The sequence below is a fragment of the Parus major genome, chromosome 5 (assembly GCF_001522545.3).
Source record: "Parus major isolate Abel chromosome 5, Parus_major1.1, whole genome shotgun sequence".
NCBI classification, from domain to species: domain Eukaryota; kingdom Metazoa; phylum Chordata; class Aves; order Passeriformes; family Paridae; genus Parus; species Parus major.
Window position 1 is genome coordinate 4,864,840 of NC_031774.1, and position 19,854 is coordinate 4,884,693.

Sequence of the window (19,854 nt, forward strand, 5' to 3'; positions counted from 1 at the left end):
GTTGAATGATGTAGAATTTACTTGGAGTGTTTCTGCTCAAGGCATGTTTCTTAGTCTTTCCAGGAAAATGCTGCTTCACTTGCGATTTCATGGGCAGGAGCCCATTGGTTTAAAACTTTCCTGCTGAGGTGTAGACTACTGGCTTTTTAATTTGTGTTCTTTTGTTTTTTACTGGCTGTACTATCAGCCACAGTCAGGTACAATGTGTACATCTGTACTGAGTCATTTACATATGGATACTGAAACATTTTGAGAAAGAAACTTTATCTTGTGTCATGAGCAAGCAATCTAGAGACAGCATGGCAGGCAAAAGGAGCCTTTTCAGAGAAAGCAACATTTCATTATCTGAGTGAGGAAAAAAGGTTGGTTTTACAGAAACAGATAACTTTTCACATAGCTTCAGGTGAGTTTGGAAAGTTTTGGGTTTTTTTGCAATATAGGCATAAACTTTTAGGAGCTTTTCTACTGTTTGCATATATTACTGGACTATATTACTCCTCCTAAACTTGCTACTTTCAACAAGCTTCCTTGCCAGTTGTTGCCTAATTTTGGCCCTCAAGCCCAGCAATGTCCTACTGAGCTGCCATTAGAGTTGCACTGGGGAAAAGATAAGTCCCTTAAGTCAACAAGGTTGGTGCCAGCATAAGGCTGTCATGTCCCTTTCTGTCTCTTTTATGTGTGGGTTCTGGGAAATGTAAACTCTGGGAAAAGTAAACTCCTTTTAAAACTGAAATGTGAAGTAACTCCTTCAAAAGGTTTGCTGAAGACTGGTAAAATTTCTGTTTGCCAGTATAAATGCTGTTTCTCAGAATTCTTTTGGCAGAGATTTTATGGCAGTGCAGAACAATCCAAGTGGAAGGTGTTGTGGTCTCTCTTTGTTCTTACTGAGGTCTTTATGACCTTGACTACAGTGGTGATACACAATTGTAAGTGATTAACTTGGACCTGAGACTTCTGTTTTCAGGTCTTTGTTCTTCTTGTGCTAATCAGATTTTCATGTTGAAAACATGAGGGCTTTTTTTTACCAAACATGAATCTTGCCTTGTAGACAAGAGAGGTGAGCTTGATCGCTTGATAGGCTTACATGTGAAAGGGAGAGAGCTTAGGAGGCATGAGTGGTGAGGTAAGGAAGGATACAGCCAGAGCAGAGATAAGCTTTGGAGTTTGTCATATCTGTTGACCAATCTGTCAGCACATCTGATTAATTTTCTGTGATTAAGAATCACTCCTGTCAAGCAACTTGACTTTCTTACTGGATGTTTTTTGTTTTATTTGGAAAGGGAGCAGTCCTTATTAAGGCAAGTTACTGCAAAGCATTATTTTCAAAGGTTTGATAGTAAAGTGAAGCATTCTGGCCAGGACTGGTAGACTGAAATGACTGTATAGCTGATCTTTCTGTATTTTTCTGACCTCTGTATGTTATTGAAACCTTCTGAAAGTCTTCATGTGTTCTTTAAAATATGTTTTTCCTTTTCAATGCAAAACTTCAGTGATATCCAGGAAATACTTGGTTAAAGGACTGGACAAGTGCTTTGATAAGATTTGATCCTTATGCTTTGACAGAGATGTGTTTCCATCAGTTGTCAGTGCCAGAGGGCTATGGGAGCACAGAAAGTAGGGGCATTTAACTGGATGGGATGTGTCACTGAGAAAGGAGACCATGCTTGTTGGGAAGAGCTGTTTGGAATGGTTGTGCTCAGGCTTTCCTGAAGAGTCCCACTGGATCTGCCAGCCTTAGGGGGGGAGCATGAGGAGAACAGCTGGTTTCTATATTAAATATGCTTAAAATATGCTTGTCTCTGCTTCTGTTATGTATTTCTAGTACATGTAAAAGAATTGTGTTCTATTCTGAAGGTAAGCCACCCTTTTCCTTTCTTAGTGTCTTCTGTTGCACATATTCCAGATCTATTGTGTAATGGAAATAGCATGTCCCCCCTGACCCCCGTGGCTTAGAACACGCCTTCCATTGAAATTCTGAGGCCTGCTTCTGTTGTTTAGTTGGAAACAGACCTAAATATCTTTCTGTAAGTCTTTTTGCTTGGGCTAGAACAGTAAAGTGATTTTAGTAAAGCAATTCTGGTTTTAAGACCATTTAATTGAAAATTTCTGCTAGACAGTCTTGATTAAAATACATTGTATTTGATATTGTCCATCTGCCTTCCTGTATTACATACAAATGAGTACAGAAAAAAAATAGGAAAGATAATTATTTAGCATGTTTTTAAAGATGCAAGCTGAGGACTTTTGCTAGATTCTTGATTGTTTCTTCTGCCACTACCCTGTCCTGCCATTTCCTTGTCCCACCTCTTCCTGCCTTCCTTGAAGCGGTACCAGAACAATAAAAACAAAAGCTTTTGGTTTCCTGACCTTACAATCACAGAATGCAGATGGCCTCAGCTGTTTTTCTGTGGTGCTTTAAATTCATTGTTGCAGCATTTGAAACGATTCCCAAGTGTGTGTGGCAATATGTTTTGTTATCAACTAGATGAATGCTGAAACTTAAATGATGAATGGGTATCTATTAACTCCTAGATTTTCATTTGCCATGAAGGGCTTGGAAGGATTTGCCTATCAAAGGAATAAACAATTATTTGTATCTGGGAGAATTTACACTGAATATGCAGTTAGCAAAATGACCTCTTTATTTATTTCATTTCACAGGGAGTTTCTTTGTATCACAGTTTTTGAGACACTACTGTTCTTGAATTTTGGAAAGCAAAAGACAATGGGAAAACAACAGGACCTTTAACAGTTAGCAGGTTTAGGATTAACTGTCTTTTTTGCCTCTCTCACCTTTTTAAAGTCTGCAGGATAGAAAGTAAGAAGGATATTATTGTCAGCTGAATGTTCAGAGGAGTGTGTTCTCCTTGGATTGGGGTAAGGGATTGTTACAAGTGATGGGTTCCCTAGATGAGAAACAGGAAAAAAAAAATCAGGGCCCTTTATAACTGGTTATTTTCTTTGTTTTTTCCCTACTTCCTTGAAAGCAAGTCCTTCAGATTTCCCAGAGGAAGGATGGCACTCCAGCCACACGCATTTCACTTGCCCTTGAGATCCATACTGGTTTGTTTGTATCTATTCTCACCTTTGTTTTAGAAAGGCAGGCAGTGAAGTTGCTTTGCCTTCAAAGTTTTCTGTCAGGGAAAGTGGAACAGTAACTTCTATAACGAAGGTTGTAGAGGAAGTCTCAGCTGTGAAAATCAGATGTGGTAATACTGCAAATCCAGTGGGATGATGGCTGCTACAGACAGCGGCTGCAACACCTGATTCCGGTTGCTTCAGCAGCAGTGCTGCAGTAAAGTGAAAGTGACCCTGAAGGTTCTTCTGATGGATAATTTAACCTGCTTTAAAAAGTATTCAAGTTCCAATTCCAGTACCAAATTAAGAGGTCAAACCACCACTTCAGCTTGTGCTTTGCCAGGTGGCCTTGCCAAAGGGGGAAGGGGGATAGGGAGTGTGGGACAGAGGGTTTGTGTGTTTCAGGATAAAAGGGAAGAATTCTTCTTTGTGTATATCCGAGCAAGAGGTTTGCTGGAGAAAGGAGTTTTCTCTAATGAGAAATACGTGCAGCTCTGTTTAAGGAGGAGGAACTGGAAGGAAGGAAGCAAGTCATAATCTGAAAGCATTTGTCTATTGATGGAGTGGTTTTTTTTGCTTACAGATTTGGCAGCTGCAGCTTCTCTGGATTCGTGCTTTTTATTCCAAGAAATCTTGTATAATGAATTTCTTACCTTAGTCTGCCAGACTTTGAATGTTTATTTCCTGCATTGTAGAGAGGTATTTTATTTCTTCACTTCTATATAACTTAATATTTATTAAAGAAGGAATCAGAGAATTTTTCTGTTTTAAAAGTAAACCTTGGCTAATTCTTACTGTATTAATAGCTCTCTGTGTATGTAGTGAAAGGGTTTTTCTTTAATATTATAATAGGGTGTCCTGAAAAATCAGAATGGTGGTATTCTGCAGAAGGCTTGGCCTAGGTTTTTTTTTGGTGGGTTTGTTTTTTGCTTTTTTTTTTTTTTTAATTATTTCATGTATATTTTTGAAAGACTATATTGAATCAACCGATTGACATCTCATTTCATATCTGTTATAGTTCAGACCATATAATTTTTAATTACCTGTTTGACTATCCCACTTTTCTCTCAAGACTTGAAAATAGAATATTTTATTAATAAATAAATAGGGCAAGTCTTATTTTTAATCAAACTCTTTTGCCTTTAATTTTAAGAAACTGATTCTTGGCTTAACTGTCTTTCCATCCTTTGATGTATCTTAAGCACCTGTATTTGCTTTCACAATGTTACCAGGCCAGCTGCTGGTCATCTGTCAGTCTAGCTAATCATGAAGTCCTCAAATCTCTCAGTGCATGTCCCATCTCTTTCCCCCAGTGCCTCCCTCTCCCCAGATTGCCTTTATTTAGTCCATACTTTTATCTTTTCTAGAGTGTGGACTCCAGAAGTGTGTGCACACTATCTGTTTTGCCAGTCAACTATTTTTATTTAGACTTGGACTATGAATTTTGGAGCTGAAGTAATTTTATGTTTGATAAGCATAATTATTTATTGTATTATCTGTAGCTTTTTTTGTGTACTGAGGATCTTTGCTGGCTGAACTGGGAATCCTGTTGCTGTTTTTGGCATTAGATGGTGATTTTGGCTTAACTTCATTTTAAGTGTTACTTGTATCTTTGGAACTAAGGCAAATTGTATCTTTGGAAACTTTTTTTTCTTTGTGTTAGGTGCTTTGACAGGCATGGTTTTGTGCTTAAAAAGCTCTCACCCAAAACCCAAGAACGAGAGAGGATGTTTTGAAAATAATCTGTGATGGTCGTTTTTACTGAAGTATGGCTTTCTGCTATATAGCATTTTTAAATTTGAAGCAGGGTAGAATTAGGCTGTTCTATGAATGATGTTTGTAGTTCAGGTGCTGTTCAAATCCCCTTGTCTGACGTTTGCCTTGCAGCCCTCAGTTGTGAAAACCTCTGCTGTTTGGCTGTCATGGTCAGCTCGGTCTCCAGTCCCCAACCCTGCACGAGTTGGGAGGGTTCCCAGCATTATCAGATTCTCTGAACTGTGGTGCTGAAGGTGCAGAGGCAGAGGGTATGTTTGTAATGTTCTGTAGGGTCTTCTCAATCCTAATTCATTTTCTCTGGATTCTCTGTGCTGAGTAGTACAGGAAAGCTGCCCTAAGTGTGTGGCTTATAGTTTCTGTTGCTGTTAGAAATTCTCATTGTTCTTTTTCATTTGTTAATTACAGCAATATGACTGTTTCATATTGAAGCTGTTTTATATTTAGTTCAAGACATTCATTTTAGTGACAGCAGAAATTGATACGGAGCCTCTGTATGCTAAAAAGATTCCAGAGAGTGTCTTTATGTAGAAAATATAAAGTTAATGTTTTAATTGCATGCTATCTAAGAATTTTTGAAGATGTCATGTATACAATAAATGTAGACCAAGACAGAATGAATTGAATTAATAGCAGGCTGTATCACAAGAATTTAAAGAAAGAAGCTGCCTGGCAGGGTGGAAGCAGCAAACCACTTAATCAGAACCAGTCAAGCTTTCTGGATCTTTGTTCTGTAATTATTTTGAGCAGATGAGTGGACTCAGTTAACAAAGGAAGGAGGCATTATTAATGATGCCTTAAAATCAGTCTAGCACCATCATTTCATTTGTTTATGGGGCACTTTTTCTGGTAACTAGGGTAACTTCTTCTGACTTGCTCTCAATTGTCATAGAGGGAAAATTGAGCTAGTCTACATCTGAGATAGCTCCTCAAAGATACTTTTTTTCTAGCTGGGATGCAAGGAGAAGTTCCCGTATGGTTCTTAGTCTTGCATAATTTTTAGAATTGCAGCACTGCAGTCACTTTCTAAATATTAAAGCCAAATAGTAAATGGACAGCATGTTCAAAAGGCCATTATTCAACTTAAAAAAGATTTTGTTTGCAAAGTATCCTTGACTTTTTTTTTTTTAAACATGTTTTCCCTTTCTCATTAAGGACAACTTAAGCCACTGTTCTATTATGTAAATGGAAACTTGTCAAGACAGTGTGGGATTTACAGAGAAAAATGACTGAGATATTTTAACAGGGTTAAAAACATTCCTACAAAGAAGCAAACTAGCCAGCAGGGAAATTTGAATTGTTCGACTCATGTACAAGTGTTCCTAGAAATTTGCATTAGAAATTTGTAAGCAATGCATGTGGAGACATGTTACATCTATGCAAGGTCACAAGTAGGTGAATCTGCAAGTTGTATAACTTAACCATTTTTCTTATTACTGTATTGGGAAGACCCTTTTTTCCCCTCTTTTTTCCTCTTGAAGAGGAATACAGAAGGCAGTGAATCATATTTTTCTCTGGGTAAATGAGGAAAGAGCTAAAATTAGATCTTCAGAGTTCATTCGTTTTATTCCCGCTCAAAGCTGAGGAAAGCTTGGTAGATGGCATTTGCAGGTTTTGAATTGAATATTTTAGTTTCTGGAACTTTTTTTTCCTTTATTATAATCTTATAAAAAGGTCGTGTCCACTGATATGGATTGCTTCATGCAGATGCTTCCAAAGTAATGCTACCCTGGGTAGGTTGGAAACTCCATGGGTTTCTAAGTCCTAATTCTCATCAGACCAAGACACAGACACTGCTGGCCACTGCTCACAGGTGGAGAAGTAACACAGGTAAGAAGAGGGAGCAGCATAAAGATGAGAGCCAGGGAGGTTTCCAGCATACACTACAGATCTCCGTGGTGATGTGGCTTACGTTTGGTGTTCGGTGACTCAGGAAGGGACCGATAAAATTAGGTGTACTTGTTAGTTCAGCGTAGGATACTTGCAGTGCATGCATTAGCTCTTCTAATGTGCTGGTAATTATGAAGTCCAAATTACAGATATGTAGGTCAGCATAATTTCAGAATGGTGTAAATGAAGTTAGAACTGAAAGGCCATCATGGTTCCATACATTGCAGATAGTATTAGGTGAATGTTAGAGCAGCAGTGAAAAGGGGCTGGTATGAGCTGGATCTTCCAAATAAATGTAACATGTTCCAACTCTCTGGTCATTCTGAGCAGGTTTGTAATTTGCTTTATGCACACAATTCAGTCCATCAAGTTCAGTTTACTGAAAAGATGTGAGAGGGAAGTGATGGAGAATTACCTTCCTCTAATGTGAGATTTCATCCAATTGGTTCTGAGTGTTCCCCACTGCAGTCTGAGACTGCTCTCAGCTGAGCTCTGCCTGCCCAGGAGGAGCCAGGCCAATTCTGCGGTCTTGGACATCCCTCAGCCAAGGAGACTTGCTCACAGGTTGTGTCTAGCTGGTGACTTCTCTTTTGATAAGCAAGCTGACTCTAGTAACTTAAGTCTTTTATGCATATCTTCTTAAATTACACAGTGGTGTGGTTTAGCCCAGCCCCACAGAGCCTCTCACTCTCCTCCTGTGGAATGGGTGAGAAAACCAGAAGTGTAAAAGTGGGAAAACATGCAGGTTGGGATAAAAACAGCTGATAGTTGGGATAAAAACAGCGAAAAATTGTTTAATAGGTAAAGCAAAGCAAAACAGGGATTCATCCACCACTGCCCATGGGCAGGCAGGTGCTCGACCATCTCCAGGACAGCAGGGATCTATCATGTTTAATAGGGAGGGTTGATGAAGTGTGAAAAGTGGGAGAGGAAGCAAAGGGCATTACCAGAGCCAGGTGGTGGTTGCTGGTGTTGAAAAATCTATTACCTGGCATGGCAGGAGCCAGCAGGTAGCAAACTGGGCCTCAGGAAAACGTGTGGCTTCAGGAGTTAGCAGGTATTAAAACTCTAGTCCATGTTTTCTTCAGCTCACCAGCTTTACAACCTCTGCATCTGTGGTTTACCTTTTGCTTCCCTCCTGTTTTGGAGGATCATAATGAGCTAATTAAAATGTTTGTGTGGCTGAACTGGATTAGTGAAATGTTAATCTTTGTTAACTCTTTATTTTCTATTTGTTTATTTTTAATCCAAATTGTTTCACTGATCCTATTTTGAGTGGGATGCCACAAGGGGTGGTTTTTTTCCAATGACAAAGAAATTCTGAGATGCTCTTTTTCACTGTCACTCCTCTGCTGGATGCAGTGCCAAGGCTGCACTGAACTAGTGCTTGTGGATTTGTACTGTACCTGGTGAAATTATTTTTTTCTGTGCTTTCATGATATTATTTACAATGCAATGGGTTTCTTACTGTTTTAAAGGTTTGATGTTGGCCTGAAACTTCCTGAAGTATTGCTGGGTGTTTACAGATTTCATGTGTCATTTGATGCTTCCTGACAAATAATCTTATAGTTGTAGCTGTTTGAGCATTGATTCTGATTTTAGCCCAAAGTAGTTACAATTTTGCAGTCTGTAGGACAGTTTGCATCTTGGTTTTTGTAGAGCTTTTCCTCTGATATAACAAACATGAGTGGTAAATGTGTATGTGAGGAACTTCAGTGGTATTTGAAAGACCCTTTTAGTCTTCAGCAATACTGTGTTCCATTAAAAAACCCCAAAGTTTCCCTTTTGCATGAAATTTGTATAAAAGAAAGAAATTATTTATAGAGAAGTAATTTCTAAAGACCTCTTTACTATAACTTGGATAAGGAAAGTACTTTTTAGCCATTACTTCTGCTAAGAGAGAGAAAACATCCAAAAAGTGTGATAGGATAGCAGTCCTTTGATAGTTGTTAAGTGTGGGGGCTTTCTATCTAAACTTGTGGGATACATCATATTTTTATCAGTTTCTCTCCTATTATGCCTTCATTTTCCTGGTTGTAGAACACAATTGTCCATTTCTGCTGGTGGGTTGGTCTTTTGCATTTGCTAAAATTGCTCTTCACTGTTTTTATCAAAACCATTTCAATTATTCCTGAATTAATCAACTAATTGAAGGAAACTAAGATTAGCTCAATTGGTTAGAGCATGGTGCTCATAACATGAAGGTTGTGGCTTGATCCCTGTATGACCATTTACTTAAGAGTTGGACTTAGTAATCCGTGTGGGTCCTCTCCAATTCAGAATATCCTTTTAATTCTGTGACTGTAATTCACACAGAGACAGATCTTGAAACCTTTAGTTATTTTTTGGGGATAGAGATGTGCTGCAGTTGGTGTTTTGCTGTAGCAGGGTGTCTGTGTTTGAGGTTGATCGTGAAATTAGAAATTTAGGGTTAATTGCTCTTTGCCTCTGGATGTAAGTAAAAGTTGTTTTTGGATTTCCCCCCGTCCCCACTGCTGATGGCTGTCTAGTGCCAGTCACTAGAGAGGAGAAAGGGGGAGCCCAGGCAATGGAAATACTGGTGTTCAGGTTCCCATTACTTGTAATGCCAAGCAAACAGAGTGTCCAGTGTCCTGGAGTTACACAGATCACCTGGGCTGAACTTTTCCCATGTTGCTGAGCTGTCTCTTGACATTCCCTGCCTTGTTTGCATCAGTATCTTTGGGGGCCAGCATGGCTCAGTCTAAAGGTCCGGTAGTTTGTTGTATTGTATTCCGAGCATGAAGGCTCTTCCAAAGAGCGTCTGTCCTAGCTGGAGATGAGAGAATGTGCTGCTGGGGAAGGGAGGAGGAGTGTCCTGCTGAGCTGGCATCCAGAATTCCAGGAGGGCAGCCTGGAGAGAAGGGTGCTACGGGCTACTCTGGCATCAGCAGTATCTGTGCAACAGCTGAATGCCTTGATGGATGACAGCAAGGCCTGGCAGGGTTGCCTTGTGTTTCTGTCTGAATCAGGACTCAGTGGTTTCCAGAAATCAATTTTACTCCTTTCATTAAATTACAGACAGACTCCAGCTTTAAAAAATTTAAGAGTGTGTTGGTGAGAATGTCTCTTGGGAGGAGATGGTGCAAGGCTGCTTTAAATAGGTAAACATCCATTCAGTGTTTGTTAGAGTTTGGGGTTTTCTTTAATCATAAAGGAACAGAAGCATCATGTATTTTTCAGTGTTAATAATCTTAATGAATAGGTCTTCAAGTCACAAATTTTTCTTTTTAATTTCAAAACATGTACAGCCTTGCACATAGGTGAACTCGGTGATTGTGCTGTGTGGTTTCCAAGTTCAGGAGAAAATTTGGCCTTCATGTATTTTCTCTCCTCTGCGTATGTGGAAGATAAAAAAAACCAGCCAAGGAACAAAACAGCTTAGTACACGTCTGAGGTTTTTCCTCAATTATCTAAAAGTTGACATTACATCATCTGCACAGATGTAAATATAGAAAATAGTAGGTGTGTTACATCTCCTGACATACTTTTAAAAGCTTTTTACAGAGGACTGACTTCACTTGAGTGTATGTTTGTGCCAGTAGAGATGTGGCATTATGTCCATTTTTCTTTCTGGGAGATTGAAAGTTTCTTTAAATGCTTGTTTTCTTTTATGGTTGTTTTAGCTGCCAAAATGCTCTTCTCTTTTCTGTCTTTGGCTCTGTACTTTCATGAGATGGTTATATTTCAGTGAAGCTGTATCCTGGTTTTTCCGAACTATTCCTCTATGTTCCAGATTTTCCCAAATACACATTTTTTTCTTTCTGAATGATGATATTATTGAGTGATATAGTTGAACAGATTAATAATTAATGTAGCTGAATGGCTTTGTATGAAAATTAGCTGAGCTGTTGATTTTTCAGACAAATAATAAAAACAGTTCCTACTTCAATTTCAGTGGTAACACCCAGAGAATTGGCAAAATAGATGTGAATATTTTGAGTATTGCGAGACCTGTCCTAGGTCCTGATTCAGGGTAAGTTCCCTGTCTGAGATAAGACTTAAAGAAAATCCACAGTTTCCAGGCTTCTCAGTTGTCAAAGGACTCATTAAGCATTCACTGGAAATTCTGTTTGCTTTGATGTAATGTATTTGTTAGGTTCTGTGTTGTGCAGAGACAGTGCTGTAACCATCTCTGTCTGTGGCTACTTAGTGGAAGTAAGTGTTGTGCCAAATAAAGATTCTAAGTTGGCTTTGAAATTGAACTTTAAATATTACTCTGAAAGTACAAAACAAACCCTACCAATTCTGAAATCAATTTCTATTGCCATGTAATTGCTGCGTGTAAGAAAACAAGAGAGGAGTTGGAGTGTGTTTTCTCTTCTGCAGGTGTTGCTGAAATAGTTCTGTTTATTTAAAGCATATGATTTCATGCAATTGTGCCTGATTGTTAGTGCAGCTGTCAACAGCTGCATGCTCATTTAGCTAATTGCATTCTAGTAATATAGCTAAGCTTATTTTAAGATACGCAGTTGTACATTTTTGGTTTTTTTAAAGCAACTGCTCACACTCAGAATATTTACTGCAGAAAGTTCTGTGCTATCACAATGAACTACCATTGCTCTAGAGGAAATTTAAGAGCTTCTACACAAGACTTTCAGCCAACTTAGCATATGGATTGCACCTTTGGAAAGTTGGACCATGCCACTTAAATTCATACAGCTCTAAAGGCCTTGAAGTTGTCTTGTCCTTGGGGTCAGTTTCATCATCTGCTCTTTGGGATTATTTTGTAGTTAACATGTGGAACTTTAATTTCTCAAGCAACTTATTCGTACTGCATCAGTATTCTGGTTGTGTGTACAGGAGCAATGAGCTTCTCTTACATATTGATCATCTTCTAGAAGTATATACGTAAAATGAGAAATGTGCATAAGTTGTGTATATATATATATATATAAAAAGCATATTAGGGGAGTAGACTGTCATGCATGCTAATTCTGGATATTTGTATGGTTTTTACTGGTATGTGTTAGCGACGTGATGGCAGTCAACAGTATGAAATGTATAATGCAGTGTTGTTTTTATTTGTTATATAGCTTTATGCCAGTATATACAGGCCTCTAAAACCCGAGATGGTGGCAGCCGTTTCATTTCAAGTGCAACAGAAGGTAAAGGAAAAAGTGTGGGGAACAAAAATAAGCACTTTGTTCATCTGATACTCTCTTCATGGACGTTTGTGTGGTTCTTGATCTTCTAACCTTCTAGACTCTTCCTTCACAGCTAACTTCTTGCAATAAATGCTGGTTATCTTTTTTCCTGAGTCTTGAAAGTGAAATTAAGAGATCTCATGATGTCACTTGTATGTCTATCTAAAAGTTGCATCATCTTTGCGTTTTGTCTATTTGTGCTTTTCTTCAGTGACAACATCGCACTGAAACTGAATCTGAAATATCTGAAGAGTGGCTTAAGAGAATTGCTGTCATGACCACAATCTCAAGATTGGCACACTTAAGGAAAAGCACAGATACTTAACGACACAGAAATGTTACAAAGCTAATCCTTGCTAATATCTGCAGTCTGACTATATGCTAACAAACTGTCTTGCATTTTCTGTTTCTCTTAAAAGGAATGTGTCCTTAATTCACTTATCCTCGCGTCTACCTGCTGATGTCCTGCTTTTTGGCCTTGTTTGTGCTTAAAAAAGGAATGAAATATTTACTTCTGTGTTTTTCTTTCATCTACAGGGGAAAACTTTGAACAGACTCCGTTAAGACGCACATTTAAATCCAAAGTTCTTGCTCGCTATCCTGAGAATGTTGAATGGAACCCTTTTGATCAGGATGCAGTGGGAATGGTCAGTATCACTTTTGGGGTTTTTTTCTTACATTTTAGAGAATTAATAGAGAAATAAATTAGTCTGCAATTAATGAATTTTTTTTTTTTTTTTGTGCATGATTTTTCCATTTAATAGAATGTGGCATATCTTAATTTAGATAAAATACAGTAGTTTTCTCTGTCAGGTTTCTGATCTTGGTGACCAGAAAAATACTTTCCTTTATGTGGGTTTGAATTTTATTGTTTTATTAATGTCAAGACTGGTAACAAGATAGTTATGAGTTTCAACAGAAATTGCATGTAGCCTTTTTGATACATTCCTTTTATTTTTCTGATTTAGACCCATATTACTGTAATGTGCAGAAATGTAACACTTAATAGAATTTTAAGTGAAATGCAATGGCGGTCTGTGAATTCTCAATCCCATTTTCACCAATGCTTCTGCAGGCAGGGGGAGAGAAAAGCGTTTTTTAATGGATATTATCTCCCCTTCCCCTTTTTTTGTAGCTGTGTATGCCTAAAGGGCTTGCTTTCAAGACACAAGCAGATTCCAGAGAACCTCAATTCCACTCTTTTATTATTACTCGTGAAGATGGCTCGCGGACATTTGGATTTTCTCTCACGTTTTTTGAGGAAGTCACTAGCAAACAGATCTGCAGTGCAATGCAGACATTGTATCATATGCACAATGCTGAATATGACATTCTTCATACTCCCCCCACCAACGACAAGGAGAGCTGCAGCAGCACTGGGGACTGCAATGGCACCTCTGTCTCAAAGCTACAGCGATTTAACTCCTATGACATCAGCAGAGACACACTCTATGTCTCAAAGTGCATTTGTCTGATTACTCCAATGTCTTTCATGAAAGCTTGTAAGAAAGTTCTAGAACAACTTCACCAAGCAGTGACTTCACCTCAGCCACCACCGCTACCTTTAGAAAGCTACATCTACAATATTCTCTATGAGGTTCCTCTTCCTCCAGCAGGAAGGTCATTGAAATTTTCAGGTGTTTATGGACCAATTATCTGCCAGAGGCCAAGCACCAGTGAGCTGCCATTGTTTGATTTTCCAGTTAAAGAAGTTTTTGAATTGCTTGGAGTAGAAAATGTGGTTCAACTCTTTACCTGTGCCCTTTTGGAGTTTCAGATACTGCTTTATTCACAGCGTGAGTACTTGGGTTTTGTTTTCTTATCTTGTAGTTGTACTGGCACAAGGTCTTACTGTGTCTTGAATTCTAAATACACCACAAACAGCAGAAGAGTTGCATTAAAGTAGCATGAGCATGCTATTGCAGTCTGGCTGATCTGTGTGCAGGTCTTAAGGTAAAGAAAAGCCCTGGAGTTGTAAGGAGAGTGTTGCATTGGCTCCTGCTGTTAGACACTTAAAACTGGGTTTTCACATAATCTCCTCTATTTGTGGTTTGGCTGACCCTTTATTGTTGGCTCTGGAACTGGAACTGCTACTGGATAGAGCAGTTTGCCTTCCATATTCCTGTCTAGCTGCTCAGCTGAATTCCCTGCTATCTCGGCAGAAATAGCCATGCATTTTGAAAAGATACACAGTAAATTATTCATCTGGTTCTGAAGAAGAGTTAATCATGCAAATATAGTTTTCTCTTTGAGTACCCAAAGTCACATTTCAGTTGTTTCTTTGGAAGATAAATACCTGAAAAAAGTTTTGACTGAACTCAAATCCCTAATCTCTGTTAAGGCCTTGAAACAGTTATAGCTGAAGCCACATAGCTGAAACCTGAAGAGGGTAGGCAGCAACTGAGCTGAAATATCACATTTATCAATTAGTGAGTAGTGTGGGAGTGGCATCTATTTTCTGTGATGAAATTTGTGGATACTGGCCTTCTTATTCCACATCCTGTTGCTCCAACAGAGTATGTGGAATTATGCCAAAAGATAATTTCTCTACCTTTTTTTTTTTTCCTTCTTTTTTTGTCTCAAGCTAGCTAGTATTAATCCAGACTCACCCATTCAGAATGGTGTGGTTTAAACAGAACAGCCTACATTTAGAACACTACTTTATACTAATAGTGAAGAAGCCTAAAAGACCCCCAGGACAAAACCAGGGCTAGTCCATGGTCTTATTGAAATTTTAGTGTTTACTTCCCTTGAGCTGCTACTGAAATATGTAGAACACGAATGGTAACTATTTACAAATATAACCTATATTTGCCACCAACCTTCTCAAAGCATGAAATACAGATTTTGTGTTAAATGGGTTAAGATCTGTGCATAGACTAAAGCCAAGGATGGATTTGTGTGTACAGTCAGGGTGATTAAAAGTCTGTAATGGCAGCAGGGTGTTATATCACAGCTGTGTCATTGTATAGACACTGTGAACTGCAAGAGAAAAACTGCACAGTAATTCAGACACAGTCAGAAAAACTTAACTGAGCTCTGTAGTGATGACTCTCTTGGATTTAAAAAACAAATTGCTCTGCTTGTTGTTCATAGCAAATCTAGAAATACTTGTCAAGCAGATAAGCTTCTTTTATGGTTTCCCCTGAAATGGATTAGGTCTTTTTATATGTTGGAAATTTAGAGAGAGTTTCTGTGGATACCTGTGTCCCACCAGTGGAGGATTCAAACATCAGCACTTCCATCTGAAGGAGGGTGTGGCTGTGTTGGCCTGTAGAGGTGTCTGAGATTCCTGTGTTGGAAATGGTGGTGGGTTGGCAGCTCCACAGAACAGCCACTTGTGTGGGAGCAGTGCTGCTGGAGCTCTTTCCAGGCCATCGCTTTGTGAGTGCTCTTTTGTTCCAGGCTGGAGCTCAGCTCACTTCTGGGCTGGTCTACTGTATTCTGGCTTCTCTTTCCAAGTCCTTTTAATAGGTTCAGCTTTCTGTCTTGGGCCCTTTCCAAGGTGTCTGATCAGTGGGTAATTAAAGAAGCTTAAAATAGTCCTGGAACACTTGAGTTTCTTGTTTGCAAGCACAGATGTTTGGAGATCAGAGGGATGAGGGATCAGTTAGGACAGTTTCTGTCCAGTTTCCCTGCCTTTACCCCAAGCTTTGGCTGAGTTGGGCTGAGTTGTATATTATGGAGGTGTCTTGTCTCTCTGTCAAGTTCTCACCTTAGTTTTTGGCTGAAAAGTCTTGTTCCAGTAGAGAAAGAATTTTAGTTATTTGTTTGCTGACTTTTTACCCTCAGGTTTGGTGAATGGCTGCAGCAGTGACTTCTCAGTAATAGTAGCAATTTTTTTTTTTTGACATAGCTTCTCTTAAGGACTTTCTGAGGGATTTAATCCCTGTGTTTTTTTGTTTTTTTTCCTATTTATTTGCTTCTGCTGTTCTTTTCAACTGGAGTATGCTCCTAATATTCTTTAGTATGGTTGAGTAACATCTGTTTTTTTGCTGTTTGCAAAACAGGAAATATTGAGTGGAGATACAGGTGATGGTGCACTCAATTCTAAGTGGAATCAGAAATTGCTTTACTTTTGTAAAGCCTTTTTCATGTTCTTGCATGCACACCAATGTGAGTTCTAGGTTGTCCTTCAGAATATAAATACTGAGTTTTTAATGTCCTTTGAGTTTGTTAAATCTCTTGGTGCTCAAACCCATGACAGCTGAGGTGACTGAGATAATTTCTTATTCTTCTAGGTCAGATGAGATTATAATACTCCTTGGGTGGATTTAGATTTAGAACAGTACGTGTCAGGATCAGCGGATTTGTAAGATTTACTTGAAAAAATACCCCAACAACAAACACACCCAAAATAATGAAGGGCCACCAAGATAAATCCAAACCCCCAAACCTCTTGGAGGTCTGGTGGAACTAGATGATCTTGAGGTCCCTTCCAGCCCAAACCTTTTCATGGTTATGTCTCTATACATTTGTTGCCAAGTGCAAGCCTTTTTGAAACAAATTATTTTAGTGTTTTAAGTTTCAGTCAGTCCTTGGAGTAGGAGTAACTTCACTTGGCAGGGAAAGTGTTTTGGTTTAGCATTCCTTTGACATGTTTCTGACTTGATGCTTCTGGAAATTCTTCTTTTGTCCCACTACGTTGGCACAGCCTTGTGTATTTTGGATTGCTGTAAGCCAAGTGTAGGGAATGAATGCCTCAATTTAATTGTCCTGTTGAGAGACCTGTCTACTATTTGGAAAAATGTCAGAAGCCTGTAAGAGAGGGGAGAATTTGAGGATGCTGCTAGTGCCTGAGCCAGTGCTGAGGAGCTCTGGAAAGAGCTAGTGGTGCTGGAGGCCTGTGGGAAGTGCCCTTGTCAGATACTCTGTGGGAGCTGGTTTGAATTCCTGCATATTATGTTGCTCTTGTAACTGTGAAACAGACTTATTCCTTATCTCAGAGAGCACCTAGAGCTCTTCTGAAAGTGTGTACTGAGTTAAGACAGCTGTGAAATCTGCTTGGAGGTGATTTTTCTAAACAGCTAAAAACAAAAAAAGGACAAATGTAATGCACTGCTGCCACAGACTGTGATCTAGGACAGTTTTATTTTCTGGGTAGCAGCTGTCTGCTGCCATTTTACAGTACAAATAAGGGTTTCTTTTCTGCTTTGCCTTTGAATCACTCCTCCCCATCTTTATTTCACTTGCTTAAAATTATATTCATTCTGGAGATTTAAAGTATTAGTTTAATGTCTTTGCAGTATTACTCCTGTGGTGTCCAGCTCTGATCTCTTACATAGGACACTTTTGTCATTATGCCTCAGTGATTTAGGAACCTTGCTGCTTGAATCCTGCTCTCAGCCATAGAACAGGAGAAGCTTCACCCCCCTGCTTCTACTAACCACAGTTGGTTCTTGCTGCAGCTACGGGGTTTTTTTTAAGTGACTTGTGAGTTACTTGACAAATACAACAGTATTTCATTGTGATCCACGAGGGAGGAAGATTAGAAGGAAGAAACGTTCCAAAATGTGTTTGTATAATTGTTCTAAAGTTGGCTGAGTCAGAGGATTTCTGGAGGCACTTGACAGACTTCTCGCTGATAGAATGTGAAAATGGGGAGGTGGAATTATGGTTCTTTGAGCTGCCAGCTTCTTCACATCCTGTTCCTTTTTTTCCAGGCACAGGACCTCTCAATTCCTTTTCTTATTTTTAATCTTCTGCAGATAAATACTACTGTGTAACTTTGCATACACACTTTGAGATAATGTATTTTATTTATAGCAATTAGTTACAATAACAAATCATGCTTTTTCTCTGTTCTTAAATGGCCATATTAAAAAAGTAGTGGGTTTTCTTTTCCTTGCACAGTGATCAGTTAAGCACTTTCCCATCTAACAGTGCCCCAGTCATATGTCATTATTTCCCTACCAGTGCTTGTGTACAGTACAAGGCCAAAAGATCAGGTCATTGGCACCAGAATAAGCACATTCTGATTTCAAGGACAAGAGCAACAGCACTGCTGAAACACTTCTTCATTCTTAATCTTTTTGTTTTTATTATTTTTAAGTCTTCTGTAATTCTTTGGTACGAGAACTGCGCTGCTTGCTTCTTTAAACCCAAAACCCCCTCCATACCCTCTCTGAGTAGGTATAATTAAGAAAACATAGGAGTTATTTTGGTTTGTTTTCATGCTTCTTGCCTTTATCCTTGCCTTTTGCCAATAGCAGAATGCAGTCACTGTTACTTGCAGGCTGCAACTGGGCAGGCCAGATCTTTGGGAATGCCTTAAGCCGTGTGGATATCCAGGATCAGAGAGTTGCTTTTGCAGATAGCTCCATGGCAGGAGGTGGTTGCCCAGTAGATAGTAATTCTGAACTATTGATGTTACTTTGTAATTAATTTGGAAGGCTGATACTAAAGTTAGCGTAATGACAGAGGGAAAAGTTGTGTTTAAATTATCCAGCAGGATCAGACGGGGTTTTGTGTAGTAGGAAAATACTGTTTCTATTTTAGGACTTGTTCTTCCAGATAAACAAGCTGAATACAAGCCAGCTGGAATGTTTGTGTTATCTATGGCTACATTTAAAGTTTCTTTTAAAACTGAAGAAAATAGGGGATGGAATAAAATCTTCTTCTTCTTCCCAAAGCTTATCATTAATTCATCACTTCTTTGCAGTCAGGCTGTGATTAAAGCTCTAAACTCATAGATAGATGTGTAGGCACAAGCTGGTGTCCAGGCAGAATAGGGGAGTGTTGCTGATGATGTTCATTGGTAATTCAGTCCAAATAAGTTTTTGACAAAAACTTTAACCTGTTTAATCTGTTCTCATCTGTTTTGGTTGAAGGGTCCTTCTTAGTAAGTCTGCTGTGAGGCAGTGACAGTAAGTCCATGCAATAACCTTTTCCACCAGCACAGCTTGATATGAAAATTAATAACCAAAAGCCTAAGTCGCAGAATTACGGGTTATGTTAGCAAAACCTGTGTTGAGTTCCTTTTGGGTTGTGGGGCTCTTTCCAGACCCCAAACTCTGCAACTTTGCTCCCAAACAAAATTAATCAAGAATGCCAGAAACTGATTTTCTTGGCCTTTTTTTTTCTGCTGTCAGAAGTCTTGAGTGGAAGCTGGCTAAAAGATAGAATCAAAGCCATTAATATGGGAAGTGCACAGTTAAGCTTAATTTTTCTCCAGAGTGTTTAGAATAAATATTATTCTTGCAGTTTTCATCTGCTCTCTGTAACAGCGTGCAACAGCTTTAGAAAGCTCAGCACCTGAGCTTGCCCATTCAAGTGTCTTTTTCAGTTTCACAGTGTCTATAGTTCTGTGAAAGGAGAAAACATGCATACCCCACACCTTAATACACACATTTAGAGGTTACTGACTTTTTCTCTTCTGTGTACTCCCTCTCCTTTCCTGTCTGGAATTGAATGTTGTTACAGTAGCATGAAAAGGCATCCTATGTCTCCAGTTTGTGCTGTATTTATAGGCTGACAGAAGGTAGGAATTGCCCTAGTTGTGTGAGTGTTTTATACCCTTTCCAGCCTGGCAGCTGGAGAGCAGTAGGGATATTTCAGCAGCTGTATTGGAACACACATCTGGTGCTGCCTCCCCCTGTATGGGATTTCAAAAACCTTTAGAGATGACTCTGTAGTTAAAGAGGAGGAGGGTGCAGTGTTTGCCCAGCAGTGTGAACTGCTCTAGCCACCAGTGCTAAATAAAAAGATCTCTTAGTGTGTTGCACAGGTACATTTGACACTGCTCCTAAGTTTTAGGAGGACATGAGTTGTTTTTACATTGAGGCTTTGGTTTTACATTGCAAAGACTAAACGAAGCTGATCCTTTTCATTTCCTGCATAGTTATTTCAGTCACACTGTTGGGTTGGCTGCTATACAGCATGCTTTATAGACATTTAAACACTCTTTTTAAAAATGTTTATCTGAGAGATACCAGATGCCTTGGGTTTC

At 39.0% G+C, this 19,854-nt stretch overlaps 1 protein-coding gene across 1 annotated transcript in view; it reads left to right on the forward strand.

Annotated features, from left to right (window-relative positions):
• The first annotated feature begins 9,453 nt into the window (after window positions 1-9,453).
• Window positions 9,454-19,854, forward strand: part of DENND5A (DENN domain containing 5A) — a 47,854-nt gene continuing 37,453 nt past the window's right edge. Inside the window, exons 1-5 of the mRNA XM_033514933.1 lie at window positions 9,454-9,474; window positions 10,623-10,735; window positions 11,773-11,867; window positions 12,444-12,553; window positions 13,042-13,702. Coding sequence (XP_033370824.1) covers window positions 9,454-9,474; window positions 10,623-10,735; window positions 11,773-11,867; window positions 12,444-12,553; window positions 13,042-13,702 — 1,000 coding nt within the window. The remainder of the gene's footprint in view (window positions 9,475-10,622; window positions 10,736-11,772; window positions 11,868-12,443; window positions 12,554-13,041; window positions 13,703-19,854) is intronic.